The 24725-nt window shown below is 36.4% G+C and overlaps 1 protein-coding gene across 4 annotated transcripts in view; it reads left to right on the top strand.

Moving 5' to 3' along the window:
- Positions 1-24452, top strand: part of NOL10 (nucleolar protein 10) — a 52739-nt gene extending 28287 nt beyond the window's left edge. Inside the window, exons 14-23 of one of the 4 annotated variants that reach the window (XR_010027056.1) lie at positions 7077-7203; positions 8176-8255; positions 8429-8527; positions 9117-9206; positions 10886-11059; positions 11442-11689; positions 16896-16998; positions 20386-20877; positions 23239-23324; positions 23961-24452. Coding sequence is in view for 1 of the 4 variants with exons in the window: in XM_063150831.1 (XP_063006901.1) it covers positions 7077-7203; positions 8176-8255; positions 8429-8527; positions 9117-9206; positions 10886-11059; positions 11442-11689; positions 16896-16998; positions 20386-20505 (1041 nt within the window). In the remaining 3 variants the exon portion in view is untranslated. Of the gene's footprint in view, positions 1-7076; positions 7204-8175; positions 8256-8428; positions 8528-9116; positions 9207-10885; positions 11060-11441; positions 11690-16895; positions 16999-20385 lie in introns of all 4 variants that reach the window. The other 3 variants (XR_010027055.1, XR_010027054.1, XM_063150831.1) reach the window with 3 other exon arrangements.
- Positions 24453-24725: the final 273 nt, after the last annotated feature.

The following is a 24725-nucleotide window of genomic DNA, read 5'->3' as shown; positions in this document are numbered from 1 at the left end:
TTATCTCAATATTTACAACCTGTAGGGAGTCTGATAAATAACAGATCTATAGCAACACTGATGAAATGTTTATTTTATGTATGTCAGAACATGATAGGGACATTAGTGGAGGCATCAGATTCTACTCTTCATGCCATGGCTGGTAAGTCACAGGTGACTTAAGAAGTGTCCCTTTTTAGTTCTGTCTTGTGAGGAAAAGAGCTATTCTGGTAACCTTATTTACAGTTTTAAGGAGTAACTTTGTTTGCTTGAGGGTTTTTTTCCCAACATTATGAGCAACTGGACCATTGTCTCCTTCAAAAGATAGAAGGAGCCTTCACAGTGAGAGCAGACCTGTGACTGGTTAACTGACTGTAGTACTTATCAGACCAGAGAGTATGTGATTAAAAAAAAAAAAAAAAAACAAAACCCCAAACCACCACTATAAAGCCAAACTGCTTAGAATTAGAAGTACTTACTATCTGATAACTACCAGGGTGGAGAGATTTAGAATCTCATTTCTAGAAGATGCATGCAAGTTCCTGCAGGAGTTCTTGTTTAACACTGGGAAGGTCTTTAAAGCAATGTTTCCTTTAACGTGCTCTCTAAGGAGTAAAACCTCCAAATAGTTGATTTGGCAGCATCCATAGCATAGTGAAAGGTATTCAGCCTCACTGATTAATGAATGTGCCAAAAATGTCTGGATGTGCTGGAGTTAGGATGAGTGAAAAGAGCCAATTCATTGTATAGTTCAGTGAAATGTATGAGTGTGTGGGCTTAAAACCAACTGCAGTGCTGTTGTCAGTAGTGTGCCAAAAGGGGACAGTGTGCTATTTAGTCTCTCTTGGTCATGTCTATACTCCACTGAGCTACTTGATGTCTTTAAAAGCACCAAATTCACACCATATGATGCAGGGTGAATGAAAACATGAAATTATGAAGAATATATGGGAAATTTGTTTGGAGTTTATTCCCCAAACCAATTTAATTTAGAGAATCAAATAATTTTCTTCAGTCCATTAAGTAGAATTACGAGATTAACAGAGCATAATTGGAGTTGATTGTAGAGCATTCATAGGAAGAATGAAGATTACAAAAGAATGGAGAACTCAAAATTACAAATTGTTTGGAGCATATTGGTTGCTATGGGAATTGCTGTGTATGGAAATGTAGACAGAAACATAACAAGATAATGTGATCCCAAGGCTCCTTCTTAACACGAGCTGATCTCTTTGGCTGGCTGTGGTTGAAGGCCAAAAGCATAGTAACAAGAACAGGGAGCTGCAGCTTTTCTCATCTACAAGCTAGAAAAGATCCATTGGGTTTTTTGAGTTACCAGTTGCAATTGATTTAATGTTAACTGTTAACAAGGTGCAATGAGGTGTTCTTTCTTCTCTTGTCTTCTCAATGCATCTAGATGGAAACTTTTCAAAGTTACTATATATTGAGATCTGTCTAATTCTTAAAATTAGAGAACAAAACATTGAAAACAATATTCTTAAAATGAATAGTAATTAATATTGCATGTAATTGCATTAATTAAACTTGGCTATGCAATTAGGGAGCTAATTATGTTTAAAATGCAATTGCACATTTCTATCACTCCTCACACCCTGGGGATCATAATTTTTTTTTACCTCCCTCATTAGACCTTTTGTAATCTTTCTCCTGTTAAATGGTGTGATTGAAACTGAGAATATGCATGCATAGATGTGCATTTGCTTTCTCCAGCAATTATATCCTGTTAAAGGTTTTAAATGCTTCATATTGTGCCATTTCATTAACAAACAAACAAAATTAAGATTTTATTGTTACTATATGTCTTCTCCAAAGAATTCTTTTTTGTCCTGTAGGTAAATATTTATGTGAAGTCTTTGAGTTGGATATATAGAATATATTTAGTTTCAAGAAATTATAGCCTAGAAAATAATCTCTGCTTGTTGGATATATAGAATGGATATATAGAATATATTATATATAATATATATAGAGTTATATATAGTTTTTTATATATATAGAGAGAGAGAGTTATATATATAATATGTATAGAGTTGGATATATAGAATATATTTAGTTTCAAGACAGTGTAGCCTAGAAAATAATATCTCCTTGTTGAAGTGCTTTAAATTTTATTTTTTGGTTTTGTTTTTAATTGGGAATGGAGGAATGGATGAGCCACCTTGGATTCTGAAGTCAAGTCCCATCTCATTACAAGCACTCAGATTATATAATGTTTTTCTTCAATATTTCAGACTGCATCTGAAATTTGTTGTTTGCTGTTCCCCATTATTGCCACTTAAAAAGCTGCTAAGAGTTACACTCTTCTGATGCCTGACTCAGCTCTAGTTTATAGTGTCTCTGTGATGTATTTATTCCTTTGCAAGCATTACTGTTTCAGAAATCCTCCTTGCTGCTTTTCACAGTCCTGGCTACAGTTTGCATTCACATGTACTGGACTTGTTCAAAATGTCTCCACCAACTCATTAATAATTTTTCACAATATACTGTACCTAGATATCTGTTGAAGACCTTAAATATGTGCTATTTTTGTTGTAATCACCATTATTCAAATAATATGGCAGTGAATTATTTAGTTAGTACATTTTTGCTATTTAGTAATGGTCTTAGTCAAAATGTGTGGAAGGTACCACAACACATAGATTTTTGATAGAAGCTTTTACTTCTAAAATACAAAAGAACAGTGATAAGATGTGTTTTCATGCTTTTTTGTTACTAGCTCTGTCACTATGGTGTGGCATGATACAGCCTTACAGAGTTCATTTTTGTGAAACTGAAATTTTTCTGAATCTCATGCAGCCACAGCAAATAATGCCTCTGCTTTCCAAAGCCTCTGGAACTGTGTGGTTAAATGCTGTCCACATCCATTAAGTTAGTCTTCTAGAGAAAATTTGGACAGTCTAAACTTTCCAGATTCTACTGAGTAATTTTCAAATCTGATAAATGCTGTCTGTGAGCATTTTGCGTATTTCAGATTGCTAAAATAAACCAGTGAAGATTGGGAGGGTTGGTCTTACTATATTTGACATCTTGTTTATTGCTGAAGAGTTTATCACTGCCTTATTTGAAATCTTCCAGGAACTTACTGTTTAACATCCAGAAAAACAGATTGGAACCTGTTTTTACTCCCTGAGAAGCAAAGAGCAACTGTTCAGTCACTCCTGTAGAATTGGTCTTAGAAACCTTCAAACAGATACTTAACAAAACTTGTCTGGATGTGCATTCATAGTAGTTTAATTTAAATCTCTTGATATCTGACTATGAAAGCTTCTATATATCGTGGACTTCTTTTAAGTAGTTGAACATGTTTAGTACTAGTTAGGATTAGGGCAGGTTTTTGGGGCTGTAAGAGCTCTACAGAGCTGGCTGTCAAACTGTTGAGTGGTGTTTAAAAGTGTACAAGTGCTGTCTGGTGTTTCAAATGAAGATAAGGAACGTCTGTTGTGGGCTGGGCATAATACCTATGCTGTTCTAGGCTTTGTTAAATTTAGGAGAATTACAGGCCAATGACAGGGTGATATTTCTACAGAAGTGCTCAGGAATTAGGCATGGCCAGAAGAACATTCTGGACCATGCAAGACTTGTGGTGCCACAAGATTACGAAGTCAAACATCTTGTAGAATAGAATACAAAGAACTGTGATTTTTGAAGTTTTTTTACAATATTTAAAAAATATTTTTCTGTGAACATTTTTCTCTTCCATTTCTTTGACAGTTTGGTCTCGGACTTGTCTCTGCTCAGTTGCATGCTAGATGACTCCTCATATTTTGTGTTTTCTATGTGTAAAGTAGACAAATATTCTAATGTGTGTAAGAAAAATTTGATATTAGGTGGCACAATACTAATAATTATTAAGTCCACTTTTTTACTTTCTATGGGTTGGAATAGGATGAAAGGCAGTGGTGAGGTGTCTCCATTACCATGGTAGTGGTAAGTTTTGCTGTGGGGAGGGGGCACTGGTGTGACCCATCTGTCACTCTGCCTTGCAGTGTGGTGGTGGGACACTGAGGGACAGCTGTGCTTTGGTACCTCCTGGGTGCCGTTTCCAGTGAAGGAGGAAGGTGCTGGGAGGGGAGCAGGGCATCCCCTCACTCACTGCCAGCTGGGCCCTGCTGGTGGGGGAAGCTCCTCTCTTGATGGGCAAAAACATTTTCAAAGCAATCTTTCTGACTTTCAGTAGCAATTGGCAGAAATTGTCTCTAGAAGTGGTTATCCTACAGAAAGCAGCATAATAATGAAAACAGGAAAAAATATTAATTTGATCACTGTTGGTGCTCACGTCTGGTTTTCCTGTGCTAAAAAGTATTTGGATAAAAGCCAAGCATAGATGTGCATTCATTTAATAATTATTTTCCCACTGACTGAGTGCAACTTTTCTAAAACTTACAGAGAAACCTATTTGGCATATCATGAATATTGTAAAAATTATATCTGTCACTTAAGTTGCATGCAATTACCTACCTCATAACATTTTCTTATTTGTGCTGTCAATTTCAGTGCCTTTTTCTCTGTGAGGTGTGGTAGATTTGTGCCTTTTCACTCCAAATTGCCAGTATATTACTTGACTACACAAACTCCACAGCTTTGTTTTGTTCTGGTGGCTTTAGCAGGGACTGCAGGCCAGGCTGAGGTGGTGCCGGTGCTGGATGACAGTGGCTCCAAAGGGTCCCACTTGCGTTGCAATGTGGCCACTGTATGGAATGCCATGAACTGGGGAAGACAGGCCAGTTTCACTTCTCCCACCTTGTCCCTGGAGCCCAGTGCAAACCCTGTCAATTGTTGCTTTTGTATCTGGGCGCAGGAATGGTGGAGCCCTGGAGCTTGGCATTCTGGAGTGCTTTTAGCATCATCATGGGACAGCTGTTGTTTGGCAGTGGACCATTAAATTCTGCTGTTAAAAATGCAGTAGCAGTTAAGTTATGTGAAGAATTACTATTGCAAAAGAAGGACAAAATTCTCTTATTTATGTTCTTGTCATTGTGGCTGATACTGTTTGTTTTTCTATTTTTTAATTTCTTCCCAAGCTTTAAAAAATGTTTCATTTTAATGCATGACGCAGAGCTACTAAGGTGTCCTAGAATAGGTAGGCAAGTGGTTTCAGCAGGGTGGGAGAAGGGGAAATAAGGTAATAAACATACACAGATATCTCTGTGGGTTTTCCTTTCTGACAGTTAAGATACAAAATTTTAATAATAGTTGGACTTTCTATTTTTTCCTGGTATTCTGCCACCACTTTTTTCCATTAATTATCTCATTTCCCCCACTTTGTTTTCTATGATCTGATCATCCAGTTCACTTCACAGATGATTGTGAATAATCAGGTTTTTGCTTCATGTATTTCATGGCACAGATTATGCCCCATGAAAGGTTTTACTCTAAGTATCAGGCTTTGCATATAGGAGAGAATATTGTCCTTAAATTTTATTAAAAGAGAAGTTTTGTTTAGTTAGTAAGCAGCTTGGGAGTTTTTTTAGTCAGAAGGACAAACTGCTTCATCTAAAACAAAATTGTAGTCATGCTTTGATGGTCTGGTAATGAGGCACAGATAACTGACTTAAGTGACATGAAGACATTTAATAGATCTAGACTGCTTTCTTTTCAATATAAAAGTTTTTTAATATATAAGCTTAATATAAAAGCTTATTTAAATAAGTGGGTTGGGGGGAAATAAAACAAAATTAAAATCTGGATGGAGACAAAAGCTTCTGGAATGTTGGCAAGAAGTCAATCTGAATGTTATATATGTCATTTATTCCTGGAGCAGACATGGAGATTTTGGTTAATTAAGTGGGTAAAATGTTTCTTGTTAGTGACATCTTGGGTATTTCCATGGAAGTGCTTCGTAATTGGAATGAAATATGCAGCATGGTAAAAAAAAAGTGCACTTTTCATTTGGCATGTAATGGTTTCAGCTATGGCTGAGATCTTAGGAAGATAAATTGTATTTAATACAGAGAGACAGTAGTGGGCTAGAATAAAATATTATTGTCTTGAGTGTTACAGGCAAGAATATGATAGATAAAATGTTATGGTCCAGAGCACAATTTTACAGGGTTTTTTGAGTGTAGTTGTCTTCAAAATAAGACTTTTGAATTAGAAGAAACACACTTTTTAAATGAACAGCATTATCTCATACAGTTAATCAGCAATCAAGTTAAAACAAGCTATGTATATGTTAAATAAATAAAATCACTTCTAGTTGTTTCCCTAATTGAATAGGATCTTAAAATGCTGTTGTGTGGCAAGCATTTGTATGATTGACTGGAGTTTTTAACATTAATTTTTAGCAAACAAATCCGAAGCCTCGTTAAAAGTCCCACTGGAATTTAGCTGGTGACTTAACATTCTAAAATGTCAGCTGATTTACACTAGGGAGAGAAATGCAGTGTTAGATTTTTCCATGCAGCTAACTCACCTGCTAAAATAAGACTACTGGAACAGCTGAGTGTGGCTGCATGAGTCAAGATGGAAAGGAATCTCAATCAGAACAGCAGGAGGGAAAAGTAAAGGGAGCTGATTTTTAACTTGGGGAATTGGAGGAAACTTATACGGAAAAATACATTGATAGTGCTACCTAACACTGGGCAAACAAATCTTTTGCCTCATCATGGAAATATGCAAGTATTCTTAATATTTTCTATTATCTGTTCATACAGTCTGGGTTTATCCCCAAATAAAATACATTAAATACATCTGTGGTGTTATAATTAAGATAAACAGGGTAGAGTAGGATTTAACATGATTGCATAGTGAACCTAACAAGTTCAAGATCCAGCAGCAATTTACAAATTAGTTGCTATCTAGTGCCATTAGTTTGTAATTTCTTCTAGAATGTTTGGCTCTAAGCTTTTAAAAAATTAATCAGACTGGGACCACTTGAAACAGTTAAACTTGAAACTTTGATCTAAATTAAAATAACACTTACATAATCTATAGTACTCTTTGTTGGTAATGCAAGCAATAGGTTTGTGTTCTCTAAGTGCTGTGGGATTAAGTTGTTCGTAGCATAGTAGCCAAGAGCCTAACTGTAGGCTTTCTGTAAGAAAATGCAATGTTAAAACTTTCCATAATATCCACAGGTTTTAGGACCTGCCCCGAAATGGTGTTCCTTCTTGGACAACTTGACTGAAGAACTGGAAGAGAATCCAGAAAGCACTGTTTATGATGATTACAAATTCGTTACCAGAAAAGATCTTGAAAATTTAGGTAAAACAGTTATATACACTCTTTGGCTGACTTCTTTGTTGAGTTTTTGAACATTTACACATCTGATTTTTGTAATTTCAGTGTGGTGTATGAGGGCTGCTAGAAATTCACTGACAGTAGTTTTCTCTTGTTTTCTTGGTTATAAATATTCCAGACTGATGGCTCTAAGTTCTTTGATTCCCAACCAGTATAACACAAGACACTAGTATTTCTCAGATTTTTATCTCAAGAAGGTGATTGATATTGGTATAACACATCTGGGAATCTGTTGTGCTTTCATATGCCACATGGAAGGCATAGGAGGAAAAGTTGGTTTAGTTGTCAAAATACTTTTGAGGTGCTGAAATAGAATTTGGAACTTGCAACCAAAGGCTACCCTATTTGAATGTAGTAATTTTCAGAAAATGCAAATCATTCTAGGGCTAATAGTTTCAAGAAATTGAAATACTGAAAATTATATAGCAGAGAAGGAAAGCAACCTTGTCTTGAGGCACTTAGTCCTTTTTCTGTCCATTACATGGTTTGATTGCAATGTTTTGCTCCAGTTTACTTAATTTACCTCTGACTGTGAGTGTTGGGTTTGACACAGGGCAAAACTCTTTAATTGAAAAATCTGTCACACTAAAAAAGGGATTATCAAACATCTATGGACTTCCCAAAAATCATCCTCTGGAATTCTTTGTGAAGTTCTATGGAGAATAGTGCATGTGGGAATTTTTAAAAAGTGCTCAGTAACATGTATTATGGCAAGAAAAGTGGATCTGGTTGCTCCGAAGAAGCTGAAAATTTTTTGCTGGCCAAAACGATTCTTATTCCCACTTTTAATTAGTCTTGATGTCATGACTGTGACTGTTAGATTGATATTTTGCATTGGCAGTGTTTGTTTGTCTTAAGGAAGTGAAGTGGCTGTCTTGGAATAGAAGTTCTTTATATGTGAAAGTTCTTTGAAATTCTCTGGAACTTTTTTCCTAGGCCTTGCTCATCTCATTGGATCATCATTGCTCAGAGCATATATGCATGGCTTCTTCATGGACATAAGACTTTATCATAAGGTAACTATGGCTGAATCTTGTCAATTTTTATTCTTAACAGTAAAATATATGTGGTGTGGGTTTTCTTTGTCTTTTTGTGGTTTTTGTTTTGGCTAGATTTTTCTCCATGCAGATAATGGACTGTGTCCTGTGTTAATGGTACTTTCTTTTTACTTCCTCCTGTTTGTTCAAAGGCAAAAATGATGGCCAACCCCTTTGCCTATGAAGAATATAGAAGAGAGAAAATAAGGCAGAAGATAGAAGAAACTCGTGCACAGAGAGTTCAGTTGAAGGTAAATCCTAGAAATAAATGGTATACTTTGGGGAAAGGTATTCATAAAGAGTAATGTATTCCTAAGTGTATCGTAGAGATGTAGTGACTTAGGAGTTGAATCTGTTCATCATTGCACACACAAAGTAATTTATAGAACTTCTTGAATGGAAACAAAATTCTCATGTGTGGGATTTTGAAAGGCTGATACCAAACTAAAAGAGCAGGTCTCATCTCATTCGCCACTTCAGCAAATAATCCACTGGTAAAGCTTTGCATTTTCTACTTCTGTCATTAATTACTTAAGCCATTGAAACATGATACTCTGGAAAGAGATACATGAAAATTGTATTGTGTTTATAACTAGTAACTTTCTAGATTGGATCTGTTCAACATAAAAGGAGAAAGAGTTGCTTTTAAAGTTCTAAAGGTGATGCATTAGAAGTTAAAAATAATATACAAGTTCTTAAATCTTCTCTAAGGGCAGTTATTTTACTAGTACCTGGAGATATTTGGAACTAGTCAAGGAGCTTTTCTGCAACAGTTGCAAGTAAAGCATGTAGGTTGCATGTGTAAAAAGGCTAATTTATTAATTGATTTCCTCTTTCTAGAAACTCCCAAAAGTTAATAAAGAACTTGCACTCAAACTGATTGAAGAAGAAGGAGAAGAGCAACAGTTTAGTAAAAAAAGAAAACAAAAGGTGAGCTCTTGTTTTGGTGAATTCTCTAGCTGGGAGCACAGAACTAGCAATGCTTACAGGATTCTTTTTTTTAATTGTTGCTGTTTGGCCAAAGAGATTCAAAATACCATTGGTTCTGTTTCTTATAAATAACTTATTCTGGTCGGTGGCTTTAAGTGTATTTGACTGTAGCTGCAGCACAAAAAAAGCCATATAGTGACTTGATGCTAAAAATTATTAAATACTCACTGTGAAGGTAATATGGGTTTCACAGAACTCCAAAAACTGGTTAATGCAGCCTCAGTACCACAGCTGTTCAAACAAGACCTGTTGTTTGCATATGTTTTTGGTATTTTGGTGGTGACCATGACAGGATAGATGTTATCTATAAAATTTAAGATACAATTGCCTTTTTTGTATATACAGTTAAATATGTTTTATAGAATAGCCAAAATTGTTTGCTTTTATGCAACAGGAGTTCTTCTGGATGTTAAAAGTACTCTACTACTCTGCTATGAGAAGTTTTTAATTGAAGAAATGGGTAAATGTTTAGTATCTAGTGGGAGGGTGGGCTTTTTATAGGTAGCACTTCATGGGTGCTCATTCTTACAGGAATATAGCATTCATGATAGGCAGACACTAGCCTGCATGTGATAAATAATGAAATTTTATGTGGTTAGAGGAAGGATGAACTCCTAAAAAGATAGGTTGGTGGTGAAACTTAAATGAGAGTTCAGTAGATGGGGACTGAAGTACCTAGAGATTGTGTTATTAAGTGGACTAAATAGAGTGTATATAAAAATGTACATAGAGATTATTTTTCTCAAACAGTATTAGAGTCCTATGACAAGCAATTTATTTCAGGCTTTGGGATTTAATTTTTTGCTGTGGTTGAAAGTTATACATTTGCACTGGTTTTGTGTTTGAAATTTATTCTTGTTTTCTGTATCCTTAGTTCCACTCTCCTTTTCTTCAATAACAATGAAAACCTAGTGCAGTGGTGGGATTAATATGCTGGTATAAGTTGAGCAATGTTAAAAAATTAACATTTTCTATTAAAAAGCTATGTGTGCAATGATTTTAAAATGACAGTAACTGGTCTTCTCCTAAGATGAATTAGTAGCTTGAACTGTTCTGAATTCACCAGCAGCATAATTTACACTGAGTTCATTTTACTTTGACATGATTTAAACTGCCTTTTACATTCTGTGTGTGAAAGTAGTGAAGAAAAAGTGTTATAATATGTATAACAACATTTCCTCTTAAGTATTTACACTAAAATAATAGTAGCATTACATAAAGATACGTACCCTTATAATTTGTTTTACATGTTGTAGACTCATCCCCATCAGGCAGTATATTTGCCTTGCAGGTACTGCTGATTAGTCAGTAGATATCAACATGTCTCCAGACTAGCTGGCTGAATGTATGAGAAACATTTATCTGAAAATATTAGTAATTGTGTATTTAAAGTGTCTGTACTGTGTATTAAAAAAACTCTTGCTTACAGGTAGCTTAAAACAATTTTTGTTAAAGTACAATAAGCATAAATCTTGATTTTTATTTGACCTGGAAGGATAAAGCAACTGGCATTTCATATGCTGGTTATTAATTTTGTTTAATTAAGAAAAAGTGTTACGTATTTTGTTAATGTCTGTTTCAGAATTGTCTAACTTGCTCATGCTTTGCTCCTGTTCCAGAATCTGCCCAGCCTTCTCAAAGACGATCGCTTTAAGGTCATGTTTGAGAATCCAGATTTCCAAGTGGATGAGCAGAGTGAAGAATTTAGGCTACTTAACCCACTGGTTTCTAAAATAAGTGAGAAAAGAAAGAGGAAGCTAAAGATCTTAGAAGAACTGGAAGCACAAGGACAGGTAAAATATTTTCCCATTTGGATTAAGAAAGCCTATGGAGTTTTTTTTCCTCTGTTTCAGGCTTTCAGATTTTCACCCCAGAAAGATGAAGGCAATGCAAGAAATGTCTTATCAGCTACAATAATTGTCATTTATAAATTTAATCTAGTTTTTAGATGCAATACTGTTTTTGCACAAACACAGGTTTGAAAAACATAAAATATGTGGGTGGTAACAACTTTGTGATATATTTTCAGCTTATTTGCTGTTACTGCTTTTGTTCAAAAGTTGTAGCTCTCTTCAGCTGTATCTGTGTAAAAGCTGTCACGTACTCCAATTGCAGGAATGATTTGGAAAGAAAATTAGTTGATGATTTCTTATTTTATACTATTTTTGTCTGCAGGAAGAGGAGGAAGAACCAGAAGGAAAAGCAAGTGATGCAGAAAGTTCTGAGAGTTCAGATGATGAAAAAGGCTGGGTTGAAGAGGTCAGGAAACAGCGCAAGCTTTTACGCCAAGAGGAAAAACTAAAGCGGCAGGAAAGGCTCAAGGAGGATCAGCAAACATTACTAAAACCTCAGTTTTTTGAGATTAAAGAAGGAGAGGAATTCAGAAGCTTCAAAGACTCTGCCAAAAAACAAAAATTAATGAAGTAAGACTAAGGTTCTTATTTTAATAGGTGGGGGTGGGTGATTCTCAAGTATTTCCCTACAGTGCAGGCCCGCAGTGTTTTGGCATGGAAGCACTTGCTAGTAAAGCTACATTTGGTGATCCAAGGGTATAACTTAAGGTGACATAGTCATTGTATGCTTTGTTTTATAGATAAACAAATACACTATTTAAAGTAGGACAGAGACACAACACAAATAAAATTAGTAAGATACTCCTGAGTCAGACTGGGGGATCCATTACTCAGTGTTAGTGCAGTGCTGCTCTCACAGGTAACAGTGATGTCTTGTGAGACTGATTATATTTCTCCACCAGTGTCACTATGAGGTTAACTATGGATGTTTTTAATCTGACTGTCCAAAAGGGTTTAGAATGCTACATGAGTAGTCACTGCTTTGGGAGTAGGATCAAGATGGGTCAACATGGTGAAAGAAAAATTGTTTTGTTTGGGTATTTTTATGGCATCTAGAAATTTTCAAAATCTACACTGTCCTTATAATGTCAGGACTTATTATTTCTGTTTTTCATTTTGCAATACAAAATACCAGGCTAGGAGGGTGTTTGTTAAGTGTAGTTTGTTTGGTTTGGTTCTTTCATTTCCTTAAATTGGTGGTCATCTGAAATAATGGGTACATGGATAAGCATTTCAAACTAAAGAAAGAAAGAGCACATTAATTAAAGGACTTGGCTTTGAGGTGCTCGGTGGCTGCAAATCTCATTGATTTAGTTTTTTTCAGAGATGAGTTGAGCCCTTCAGAAGATGAGATTTAATAGAATTTTATTGTTTGGAGCACAGACACTCATTAAACCTTTCAAGACAGTAGCTTCAAAGTTCTTGCAGCACAGCTGGTGCAGAACAGAATTTTGACTGATGTTGGAAATCGGTTGTTGGGCTAGATGGATCTCATAATAAACATTTCTGTTTTATTTAGAATGAAATTGCACAGTCAAAGGAAAGAAAGTGAATAATACAATGGGGCTGTTTCTTTATGTCACTAATGACTACTCTACAGTCTGGTTGTTTTATGGTGGGAATTTTGGGAGACACATAAAGAAACACTTGATAAAAATTCAACCTTTTAATTAGAATGATCATGTAAAGTGGATTTTTAAGTATTAGCAAGACAGTGTTCCTATGGCAGTCAGATGGTCTATGATTTCCGTATTGTACCTGTAAGACTTCTTTTAAGTAGAAATAGTGATATTTTATAAATAGGGATTTATAGCAGTTCAGCAAAACTGATTGGCATATTTTCCTTAGCTGTTTTTATCAGGAAGTAATTTCACACAGGGTATTTTCTTTCTTCTTTTTATTGAATATATCCACTTATTCTGAACTTTTAATTTCCTTAGATGTTTCCATTAACTGTCTTCTGATTATTTTTCTTTTTACCTTTGTTCCAGATGCTGAAGCAACTTTTTAATTTTGTCAGTTTTTCTTCTTTGTCAGGAGAAAATCTACTCCAGATATTCTGACAAAGTATTATAGGTTAAAAATAATTTTTTACATTGTGATTAGGTTTATAGTCATATTAGCTGTAACTTGGAAGGAGCCTGAAACACTGGTCAAATGGCACTGTATTCTTAGTGCAAGTGAAATATTTCATTAAAAGGCTGTATGGCTGCAGACTACTCATATACTGCTCTTTTGCACAAATTCAGCTGCTGAGCCCCAAAGAAAACTCTAAGGACTCTCAATTTAAAGCATAAAGATTTCGTTTTGTTCAAAATACAGAAGGCTTAAATGTGAAAAATGGTGTTGAAATTCAAGTAAATAAGCCAAGATAGTTGTAAGGAAGAGAAACATTTTATATGGGTTTAAGGGAGAAAAATAATTTCTTCACCCCAGGAAAAGCAAAAGCATATACCACAGACCTGTCCTGTAGAGGAAGAAATATCTGTGATGATCTGTGATGACATAAACCATCAAAAGACTTTTAACAGGCTGCTTGTAAAGAAAGGAGAATGTCTTAAGATTTGCTGCTAATAGATATCCTCTCTGGTAGATGCACAAATAGGCTGTAATGTAAAATGTAAAAAAAAAAAAAAAAAAAAAGGAGAGGAATTTGAGTACAGACCAGGATGACCAAAAAAATTAATGTGGTAGCATCACTTCCTTTGTTTTCTGAGTTGCTGTCATTGAATTGACTTACATGGGGTTTTTTTATCATTGTCTAAACAATTAGCTGTATACTCACTGATCCCCTTTGTGTTCATCCAAGCATTGTTCACAGTGTGGAGTTTGGTGTTCGTCAAATTCTTAGAAGAAATTTAAAAATCAACAGCTGATATCTGTTTCATATAATACATATCTGTTACCATTTGGTAGTCATAATGATTTAGCCTGTGTTGAGCTAACTTGTTTGGTTAGTAAGTGTTTTTACATATTAGAATTTTATGGAGAAAATAAATATGTTTTGTGCTGGCCTTATTCAGTGATAAATAGTCAGCATAAAGGTAATTAATTGAAGTAGGATACTGAAAACTGGAAAGACTGTAGTGGCATGTACAATCTGGTGAGGCTGGCATGTTTGTCTTTGATTTGATATATCCAAGTTACAGGATGATGGTCTGTGACCAATATAATTAAGTACCTTAATACCTTCACTATGCATTTAATGGCTAGATGTTCTTTTTCTCTCTAATCATATAATGTTCTACCTGAGGAAACAGTTTATGACTTATATAAAACTGGGTGTTTCTTTTGACATGTTCCTGACTCAGCACGGCTCCAAGCCCAACTTTTAAAGCAGTGATGCGTACTATAAATTTCTTTCTAGACCAACAGTCTACATTTTTCTGTCCAGGAAAGCTGCAAAATTTACTCATGATTCTATAAAACCCCTTGTTTCAAATCCATCTATGTTTAATTTTCCCCTTTTGTACTGTTAGGCTTGCACAACAAAGCTGCAAATCCTTGCTTTCTTTCCCTACAACAAAGTTTCCTACCTAGTAATTTGAAAGGAAACCATAAAAGGAAAGGATTTTTATCTGTGTGCTAAGAGGTTTTTTTATATACTTGATGTCCCTTTAAAGAGTATGTTACTGAGGTTAAAAAATGTCAAAGTCAAAAACTATAGTAGTCATATTTTATAGAAAGTATGACAGTTAATGTATGTGTCTTCAGAGGTGGCCAAGAAAGCCAACAAAAGCATAGTTGATATTCCTTAGTATTGGTAAAGAGATATTCCTGTTTTACAGCAGGAGATGTCCTGAAAAACTGTCCTCTAATGAGGAAAAAAAAAATTGCATGGGTAATTTTTTTGTTTGGTTTTTACATTAGGGCAGGGGAATTCGCTTCCCATAATAGTGTGAATGTATCCCTTGAATTAATTTGTTCAGGAAGACGTAAAAAAACCAAAACAAAGAACCCAGCTGTTGTTTGTATATCAGTATGTACAATTCACTATCATTTGAGGTCTGCACACTTTCAGATAAATAGAGCCATACCTATGGTTTTTTTTCAGTAAGATCACAACCCCACAGCATGTTGCTAGTACCTACTCATTTTAATTTTTCTCCTGACTGAAGCAATGTCTAGGCAGTCATGCTCAATAATTGCTGGGTAGTAGCCATATTTCTCCAGTTCACTTTCAAAGGGGAGAAAATGGGGCTTCACTTGAATGTAGAAATCCCACCACAATGTTAGTGACTGATCTTCTGCCACAGTTAGCTCTAAGGCTTAGCTTGTCTTTCCGATTCACACAGATGGAACAAGTTTTTACATGTACTCAATGAAAAATATACTACAGAAAAAAATACAAAGTACCTAGTCATGAGAAATAAAGTAGTTCTTGACAGTAATTTTTCATTGTTAATCTGAAAAGTCTTTGTTACATAAAATGGCTCATTAACCAAAATTCAGTGGACTTCAGAGACTTCATGCATAGGCCACAGCCATGAGTTCTTCATACACAGTAAATGCCCTTAACTTTGGTGGCTACTCTTTTTTATATATGATCTCTGTTTTTGTGATGATTTATTTTCTGCTTTAGAAATTGTACAGAAAAGGTCTCTTGGACCTCTTCAGAGGTAGCTAATGAGACACTAATAGAACCTCAAATTGAAGAAACTAATTTTGTGTACAGTAAGGGGAATGTTTTCTAAGCACATGCACAGAGTGTGATCATAGAAGCCATGTCATATTCTCAGAGGGTGCTACTTAACTCATAGGACCTACATTACAGGAGAAGGATGAGCCATGTTAGGACTCCCAGGTGCCTTTAGGGAGGCTGGCTGAAGGCAGCACTGTCCCTGTCTGCCTGCTTCCCCCTGAGCTGGAGGCTGTGTGGGAACAAGGTGTTTTTCTACTCCTCAGCTGTTGCAGTTTACAGCTCAGCTTAACTGATGTTGGCAACCATGATACTAAATATCAGCTCACAACCTGGAGCCACTGGGGCACATCCATGTGGCTTGCTTTTGCAGGGCATTTTCAGTGGAGGAGAGCTGAAAATTGTCACTTTTGTCCACAGCACCTACCCCCTTGTCTGCAGAAATGCTGGAATTTGGTGCCTTAGGGAGAGGCTCTACACCAGTTTCCTTACAGAAACTCAGTGATAAACTGGGCTTGAAGGCATGTGCTTCTGTTGAGCTCCTGTCTGGGCCCAGGGTCTGTCTTTATCACATTCTCTTATTTGTATTGTTCTTTTATTCAGCAGACTACTTAGACTGTTTTGGGCACAGTGTCCAAACAGGCATTTGTGCTTGGATTAAATAGTGAAGTGATTCGTTTGGAGATTAATTCGTTCAGGTGTATAGTCAAGCTTATTTCCTTCCCTCAAAAGTGTTTCCAATTCAGAAATCATAAGATTTTAAGAAAACGGAATATATCTAGCATTACTTTTTTTATTTGTGCAGTTTAATATCACCAACTTTATTGGATATTTCAGAGAAAACTATAGCAATAGAAGGGTGTGGTTTCTTTCTCAACTAGAATCATGTTAATTTTTAGCAGCAAAAACAATGAACTTTACATAGATTTTAAAAGTGTTTCTATTGAAAGCAGTGTCTGGAGGGAATGATTTGAATTTATCTTTCTTTCTGTTTCCTGAGTTGTTTTTTTTTTTTAGTTATGACATTTCAAGTTTTCAGAGAAATTGAGATTAGTTTTGACTGCATTATCAACTTTTATTTAAAAGATAAGTAAAAAGATGGCAAAAATAGGGACTAATGTTAGTTTTTCTCTGCAGGAAAACTCTTGAAGATCGTTTAAAGCTTGAAGAAAAACTTGGCACACTCAATGTGTCTGATACCACAGTAGGCAGCAAACAGGCAACATTCAAATTAAAGAAGGTGAGCTATATGTGTGTATATATCTATGTGTGTGTCTGTGTAATTTTTAAGGTAATACACAAGTAACTTAAGTTTTTGCATGAAAGAACAGGAACGTAAAACCGTCAAGCAAATGTCCCTCTTCATTTCTTTATAAGCTGCCAACTCCTCAGGTTCTTGCCAAGAAAATGAAAGCCTCCGGTAGGACTCTGTGTTTATCCTGTGTAACTCAGGCAACACTCATAAAATCTTATGTTCTGGTGGAAAATAATGGCTTGCCTCTTTTAATAGTTTATTTGCAGAGGTACCACCACAAGTTTGTGGCGTTGCCTGACTTCAGTGCCAGCACCGATCAGATCTCAGTCTGCAGATCCAAACACAACTTAGGGTGCTGCAATTTAGGCTTTCTCTTGGTTCAGCACATTGAGAGGTCTCAGCACGATGGAAACAGAGCTCTAAACCACCTTTATTATTGACCTTATGTAACGCAGGTCACAGGAATGAGCTCTGGTCCTATACTGGTTGTCAAATTCCATATGGAGTGTGTAGTTGACTGCTGCCTATTTACCTTGCCCAAGGGTTTTGATTTTCCATTCTAAAGAATTTTGTAGATTGCATACAGGTGATTTATAGTGTGGAGACAGTTAAATAAATGCCTCTGTGCATGTGCTACTGCTGCAGTACACTTAGGGATTTTTGTACTGGAAAATTACTTAAGAACTAAGAGAGGATCCAGTTTAAAAGCTGAAAACCCATATGTATTGATACTTGACCTGACAAAATTTCCTTTGGTTAAAATTGGTTTTCCTCAGGTAAACATCTTTGCTATAACACATTTCTCCTTACCACTGGTCAAATACTGTTCTCAGTGGTAAAACAGAAATGGCTAACACAAAAATGGCTAAGTAGTTATTTAATTGTCATGTTGGATATGCCTGAAGGGGAAAAAAAACACCCCAGAATTATTGACTGTTTCTACCTTACTTAGTTTATTGATTATTATCTGTTGGCAGATGTCCTTTTTCATCTATTTTTTATTCCTATATTGCTGGAATTTAAAATGTGGTGACTCTGGAATAAGTTGCAAATTCCTCTGCAGGGCCTTGTAGGGTAATCTTTCTGGCAATTTTATCAACTCTGTAACTGCTGGTGTCTTGTAGCTCATTAAATGGGGTTTGCAGGGCTTCAAAGAAGGTCTTTTTTACAGTAGCTTGAACTTACAAAGTGCAAAGCCACAAGGTTTCTTGCAGTTGGTGATGCACGCTGAACTGTCACCTTTTACTGACAGAGATTTGAGAGCAAAGTAGACAGACCTTGCAGAAAGAAGACAGACACTGCAGCGGTTCAGAATGCCAAATTTACTTGATTCCATCAGATAAGATACAGCTTTGAGGGTTTTCTTCAATTATAGTGCTTCTAACATGTATGGATTTTCTTTTCCTGACTTTTTACTGATATTGCTTTATTGAAATATGTACAAAGTCGTCATCTGCATTGAAATGATTTTTAAAAATCTAATTTAAAGAAAAATAGTGCATCTGCAGTGAAGATATTTTCTCCTATCAAAAAAATAACAAAGTAAGACTTAACAAGTCTTCTCTTAAATAAACAGACTTTGTGTATATCTTCTGAAGTCCTAAGGAATGAGCCAGGGAGAACTAGGAGGAAGTCACGCTATGTGGTCTTGGCACTCCTTTTCAGAGGATGAAGAGTTAGAATTAACAAGGCATAAAAGGGATTTTAATGTCACTTGAAATGTCAGCTTCTGCTTTGTGTTGCCCTTTCCTCAAAGGGCAAGTGTATTTAGGAGTAGGTGGAAAGATTTAGTAGGGGAGAGAATTGTCCTTCCATGGGGTTGGTGTCACTTCAACCCCTAAGTCAGTGGAACTGAGGCTGAACTTGGCTCCTGCAGGTGTGGTATGTTGGCAGCCCCCTGATGCCCAGCTACCAGTGACACATCCAGTGATGAAACTATTTGTCATTGATATTTCACAGTTTAGTTTTCAGGGAATTGGAATATGGTTCCTACAATGTGGCAGCTTATTTTTCAATTTCAATAGCAAATAGATCTAACAAAATAGTGTGATTCTAAAATACCAAAGTACTTACACTGCTGGGACAGTATGGAAGACCTTTAAAAACCCCAAACCTTAAAATTTCTGATGCAGATCAAGGTCATTCAGTTTCAGTATACTATAAGTAGCTGTCGACATGAGCTTAAGTAAGATTCATCAAGACTCTTTCAGAAGAGGTCTGGAGACAGGGAGAAACTACTTGTATTTTCAAATAGGGGGTTTCTTGTTGCTGTACTTGCAGTGAAAATGGAAGTTCATAAATTTCATCAAAGTCTAAAACCAGTAGCTTTTTCTGCCTTGATACCAGTATGGGCTGATTGCTATATTTGTTAAACTGGTTTGCATCTCAGCCAAAATGTTGTCCATGCAAGCAAACCTCTAGCTTAGTTTAAGTGGTGTGTGCATGGGAGACTGGGGGAGATGAACTGATGTGAATGCTGTTGGTTACAGAAAGAGGTGCAGTGGGGATGCAGCTGCATCCACAGTGGTAATTCTGTCACACTCTCAGTGCAGTTATCCTAGGGCTGCTTGAAATTGCTCTAAGTGCTGAAGTACTTTTTGACATGGGCAGTTTCCTGAGCTTGGCTAGTTCAAGTTTGCTAGTTACAGTTTATGCACAGTTTAAAGACAAGCTTTAGTCTTCCAAAGAAAATAATAGTTTGTGGCTCTACGAACCATTTTATCTACATGGTACATCAAAATATCTTCCACCATGTTTTTGATTAAGGAAAGAAACATTAATAGATCATGTGCCACAGGAGCAGAGATTACTTTTATGTAGAAATTCCTTCTAGAATTATTAAGCAATATTAAGCCTGACAGATTTCAAGAAGCATTGGGACTATACTCTTGGGCGCATAGTGTGGTTCTGGCCAGGGAGGCTGCTGTAGGGCCAGGGGTTGGATTCAGTGATACTTGTGAGTCCCTTCCAACTCAACTTATTCTATTTTGTGATTCTGTGATTAAGCTTGAAAACACTAGTTAACCAAAGTAGATACTAAGTAACCACAAATTTGGATCGATGTTCTTAAGAGTATTTAAACATAAATTATGGACTGTATTGTTAAGCATTGTTTTTTTTATCTGAAATACATTATTCACTGTGTTTTTATATCTCTATGTTAAACATTCGCTTTGAAAAGCTTGGAATGGTAATGCCTAAGGATACCTAGAATTAACAGCTACAATCTGACACAAGATAGCACAAAGCAACAAACTGTAACATTTCCAGATTTGCTTAGTGGAATTCTGACTTGATATATTTGATACTGGGACAATGAGGTGATGTATAAATTTACAGGAACCTGAGTCTGTTTTTGTTTTAATATTCCAGTCAGAGCAGCAAAGGAAACAGCAGGAAGCTGAGAAACGACATCGTCAGGAGAGGAAAACCCTCCGGCGCTCTGCCAGTCATCTCAAGAGCAGACGTGGAAGAGGACGACTATTTCATTGATTTATGTTGGCTTTTTTCAAGAAACCTTTTACCTCACTTTCATTTGAAAAAGGGGCCTTTTCAAATTGGGACACAGTACCAATGGATTTGTATTTTGATTCATTGGTGAACACAAAGTCAGAACCTCCTAAACCTTGTGTTAATTACTGAAAAGTTTATGAAAGTTAAAGTACTGACCAAAGGACAATATGAATATGGTCCATTGTGAACTGTATTTGTTCAGAAATCACCAGCAATTGGTTATTGTGTAACCCTGGATGTTTTCTATATAAGAATTTAGTATACAACAAGGCTGCCTGTCTTTTATTTAACTTAAGAACTGTGAGTTTCAGTTTCTGAAATCTTTGTGACTGCTTAGATAAAAGATCAGAGGTAAGTTGTTTTGTCTAAAAGCTTATCTTTACAAGGACACAACAAATTTTTCTGATTCTTGAAGGATGACACACAGTTGTATTTTTCAAAAACTGACTTTGGCTTTATATTCTTGGGTTGCCTTAATAGCAAATGGTACAAATTGTTGTTGGGACAATTGAGAATGCTGATTTGGGTTCCTCTGAGTCATTCTGTAAGGAAACCTCTCTTGCCACACCACTGTACAAAGAGGAAGCTCAGAAGGGTAGTCCTATTAACTTAGAATTTGTAAGTACAAAACCTGATCCTGATGTTTCTGTTTTGGAAAGCCAACCATGTTTCATCATAGATCAAGTAGTTTATCTTCATATAACAAGCACTTTAAGGCCATGCCAGTAGTCTCCTATGCTTCAAAAAAAGAGTTTAGTTAAATAACTTTAAAAAACCCTTGAACCTAAGTAGGTCATTATTTAGCAAATAAATTAGTTGTTACCTTTGATCCTAAAGGAACCTTTTATTGCTTTTTAAAAGCCTTTATAAATTACCTTTTTGCTAGATAAAAGAACCTGAACTTTGGTTCAGCTAAAATCAGTGAATCTCCCTGTAACTGTAAATCTTTTTAAGAGACTCATAGGTTCATAAGTACTTTGTTTTATAAACCAGAGAGGTATTAATCTGATCAGGTTTCTGTATTTGTAGAATATTTGCGATTACTTCAGTAAAAAGCCTTGGTTTCTCATAGCCTGATTTTTTTTTTTGTTTGTTGTTAGATGATAGAAAAGTTAGCCACATGGATAACTTTTTTCCTCTCTGACTTAATTTTACCTGCTTTAATTAATGGTTTTGATTATGTTGCTGCCTTTAGTTTAAAAAGGCATTTTTCTCCTGATATTTTCATCTTCAAAAACTTACATTGTAGTCATCACCTCTGCCCTTGCATACAACTAAATGATAAGTCTCTCAATGCCTACTTTTTACCTCAAGCTGTCAAATTTCTGTATTGTCCATAAGTTTCTCATGCTTTTTATTTTTGCATCTTCCCCCTGGAGCATTATGTTATCTCTTAGAAACTATCTGTGTGCAATTTGGGTGTGCTTACATTATACACAGGGCTGTAGGAATGGGGAGAGGTTAACAGTGGAAACTGGCCTCCATCATGGTTGATACAGGGAGAGTTGGGGACTGGGTGGACAGAACTGGCATTTTAAGAGCAGGAATTTGGCCAAGCTTGCTCCTTCTCATGGTGGGTCTAAACCTCATTATATTGATCTAGAGCTGCATTTATGGTTGAAGGCATCTGTATTTTACAATGATTTTGTGGGCTGTCAAGAGCAGTAAAAAACTAAATGTGGTTGATCTGCAGAGTGGTAATGCACTGAGTTTGAAATGGTTAACTTTCAGCTTAAAATGAGTGTATTTCTTGTGTTTTGAGATTCTTCTGATGGACTGGTTTAAGTCAGTGTTTTGCTTTTCATGCACTTAGATTCATAATGTAAGTATTGTGATAGTATTGATCACGTATTTAGGTTTTAGCCGATATGATTAAAGGAGTGTGCTTTGTACTATTAGATGGAAGGCACATGTAAACTGCCCTTAGCATGCTGTTTATTTCACCTCAGAGGAAGTTGGGATACACTTTACACACCTCCTTTGACCTGCTGGCAACGCTCTCCCTAATGCACTCCAGGACACCTTTGGCCTGCTTGGCCACAAGGGCACTGCCAGCCCATGGACAGCTTGCTGTCCCCCAGGTGCTTCTCCACAGAGCTGCTTCCCAGCAGGCCAGCCCCAGCCTGGTACCAGGGTTATTCCTGCCAGGGTTTTTCCTGCCCAGGTGCAGGGCCCTGCATTTGCCTTTGTTACATTTGAAACTGTTCCTCTCTGCCCCTCTCAAACCCACTGAGTTCCTTCTGAAGGGCTGCACAGCCCTCTGGGGTACTGGCTGCTCCTCCCAGCTTTGTGTCATTGGGGAACTTGCTGAGGAGGCTTCTGCCCCTTCATCCAGGTCATTAATAAGTTAAACAATATTGAACCTTGGGGACACCACTAGTGACAGGCCTCCAACTAGACTCTGTGCCACTGCTTATGACCCCCTGGGATCTGCCATTCGGCCAGTTCTCAATGCACATCACTGTTCACATAGGCACCTGGCATGAAACATGATTAGATTGCTGAGATCGATTAGGAAAACTGACGGTTAAAGTTGTTCTTGAACAGCTCTCTGGGGAAGTTTGGAAGTTTCAGTAGAATCTGGTACATTAATGCAACATCATTGCAAATGAATTAACTTCATCATGCAACCAAAGCAGGCATTTTTTAAGTGTTGGCCTGGGTTTCATTAACATTTTTCAGTCTGCTGTTACTTCATTTTCTGTACTGCAGGAATCAGTCTTTATCCAGAATTGCATTTCCTAGAAGCTGAGCAGCTGCTGGGATCCTTTGTGACATTTGAGGTTCATACTCTTAAGGTAAAGAGTAATCTCATGGAAACTCATGTATGATTGTTTCATACCTGTGAGAGCTCAGTGGTGAGAATCAGTGTTAAAAACTCACTGTAAATAAATGTACAGATAGTGGTTAAATGTGAGTGAAATGCTGGTGAGATAAAGGAATGACCTAGGTCTGATGTCTCACCTGTACTTCACCACTTTTTTACTCCACAGGTAATATGATTTATATCAGTTAGGCTATTACTCATTCAACAAACATTGAACCAAAACTAATTATCTAATGTTCTTTCCAAAATTCTGTTACCAAGCCAAGAATCATTCTGTGTTCCTGTGGCTGGTATATTGTCTGAAATGAGGAGCATCTACAATTTAAACAAAACTGAAAATAAATTTACTGTACCCCACACTGCTTGTTTTTAATATCTGAACTAAAGAAACGTGATTTTAAAATATTACCCCTCATACGTAGCAAGTGTGTGTAAAATGTATATGTATATGCACATTTTTGTACTCATGGGGTTTATTTATGGAGTTTAAAGCAGATTTGAGATTGTCAGGCTTTAGGGAGAGTTGTGAGAGAGAATGAAATAGTTTTCAGATTATTCCATCTTGTTTTGCAGCAGCCTTTTAAATTTGTATTCTTCATGTTTCCAGGTTTGAAAATGGGGAGTATAATTTAATTCCAGGAAGAAAGGACCATATTGCAGATGCAGGAATACAGTGAAGCAGTGCAGCTCCTTGCCTGGGGAGGTTGTGCAATGTCCACGAAAAGTCTTGTGATGTTGGATTAAACATCTGCAGGTATAGATGTCTGTGTATCTTCAGGTGTAGTGGAACCTTCTCTGAGGATGAGGAATGGTATCATGAACTCTAGAGGACCTCTCCAGCCTGATTACTCTATGAATGTTGCAGGGCATAAGGAGGAAACATGTATCATTAATTGACTAGAGTAATTTTTCCCCTTTGTCTCATCCTTCCCCTGAATCACTCACTAGTTTTATCTTTTTATCTCTTTCTTAAAGATTAAGTACTTCTTTTGGCATGTGTCCATAGCTAATATATTTTGTCTGATCTTGAGAAGTATGGGGATTTTAAACTGAATGAAAGCACATAAATCTATTAATAAATTTTACCTCTTGATCATTATCTCTGTATTTCAAAGCCCATTTTACTCAACAACTGGCTCTTTGTGTTGAACTTGAAATAGTTCTGTCACCAAAAGGAACAATTTATAGTAAAACCTGCAGGAAATAATAAGATTTAGCACCACTTATAGTTTATGCAACTGGAAGAAAAGGAATTCCTGAATTTTAAGGGATCTCTAGGTCATAGAATCATTGTTCCATTTGGGGTGGAAGGGACCTTAAAGATGATCTCGTTCCAAGCCCCCTGCCATGGGCAGGGACACTTTCCACTAGA

Source organism: Melospiza melodia, chromosome 3 (assembly GCF_035770615.1).
Source record: "Melospiza melodia melodia isolate bMelMel2 chromosome 3, bMelMel2.pri, whole genome shotgun sequence".
In the NCBI taxonomy this organism is placed as follows: domain Eukaryota; kingdom Metazoa; phylum Chordata; class Aves; order Passeriformes; family Passerellidae; genus Melospiza; species Melospiza melodia.
Note: the sequence above shows the minus strand (reverse complement) of the source record. Positions and strands in the feature narration are given on the sequence as shown.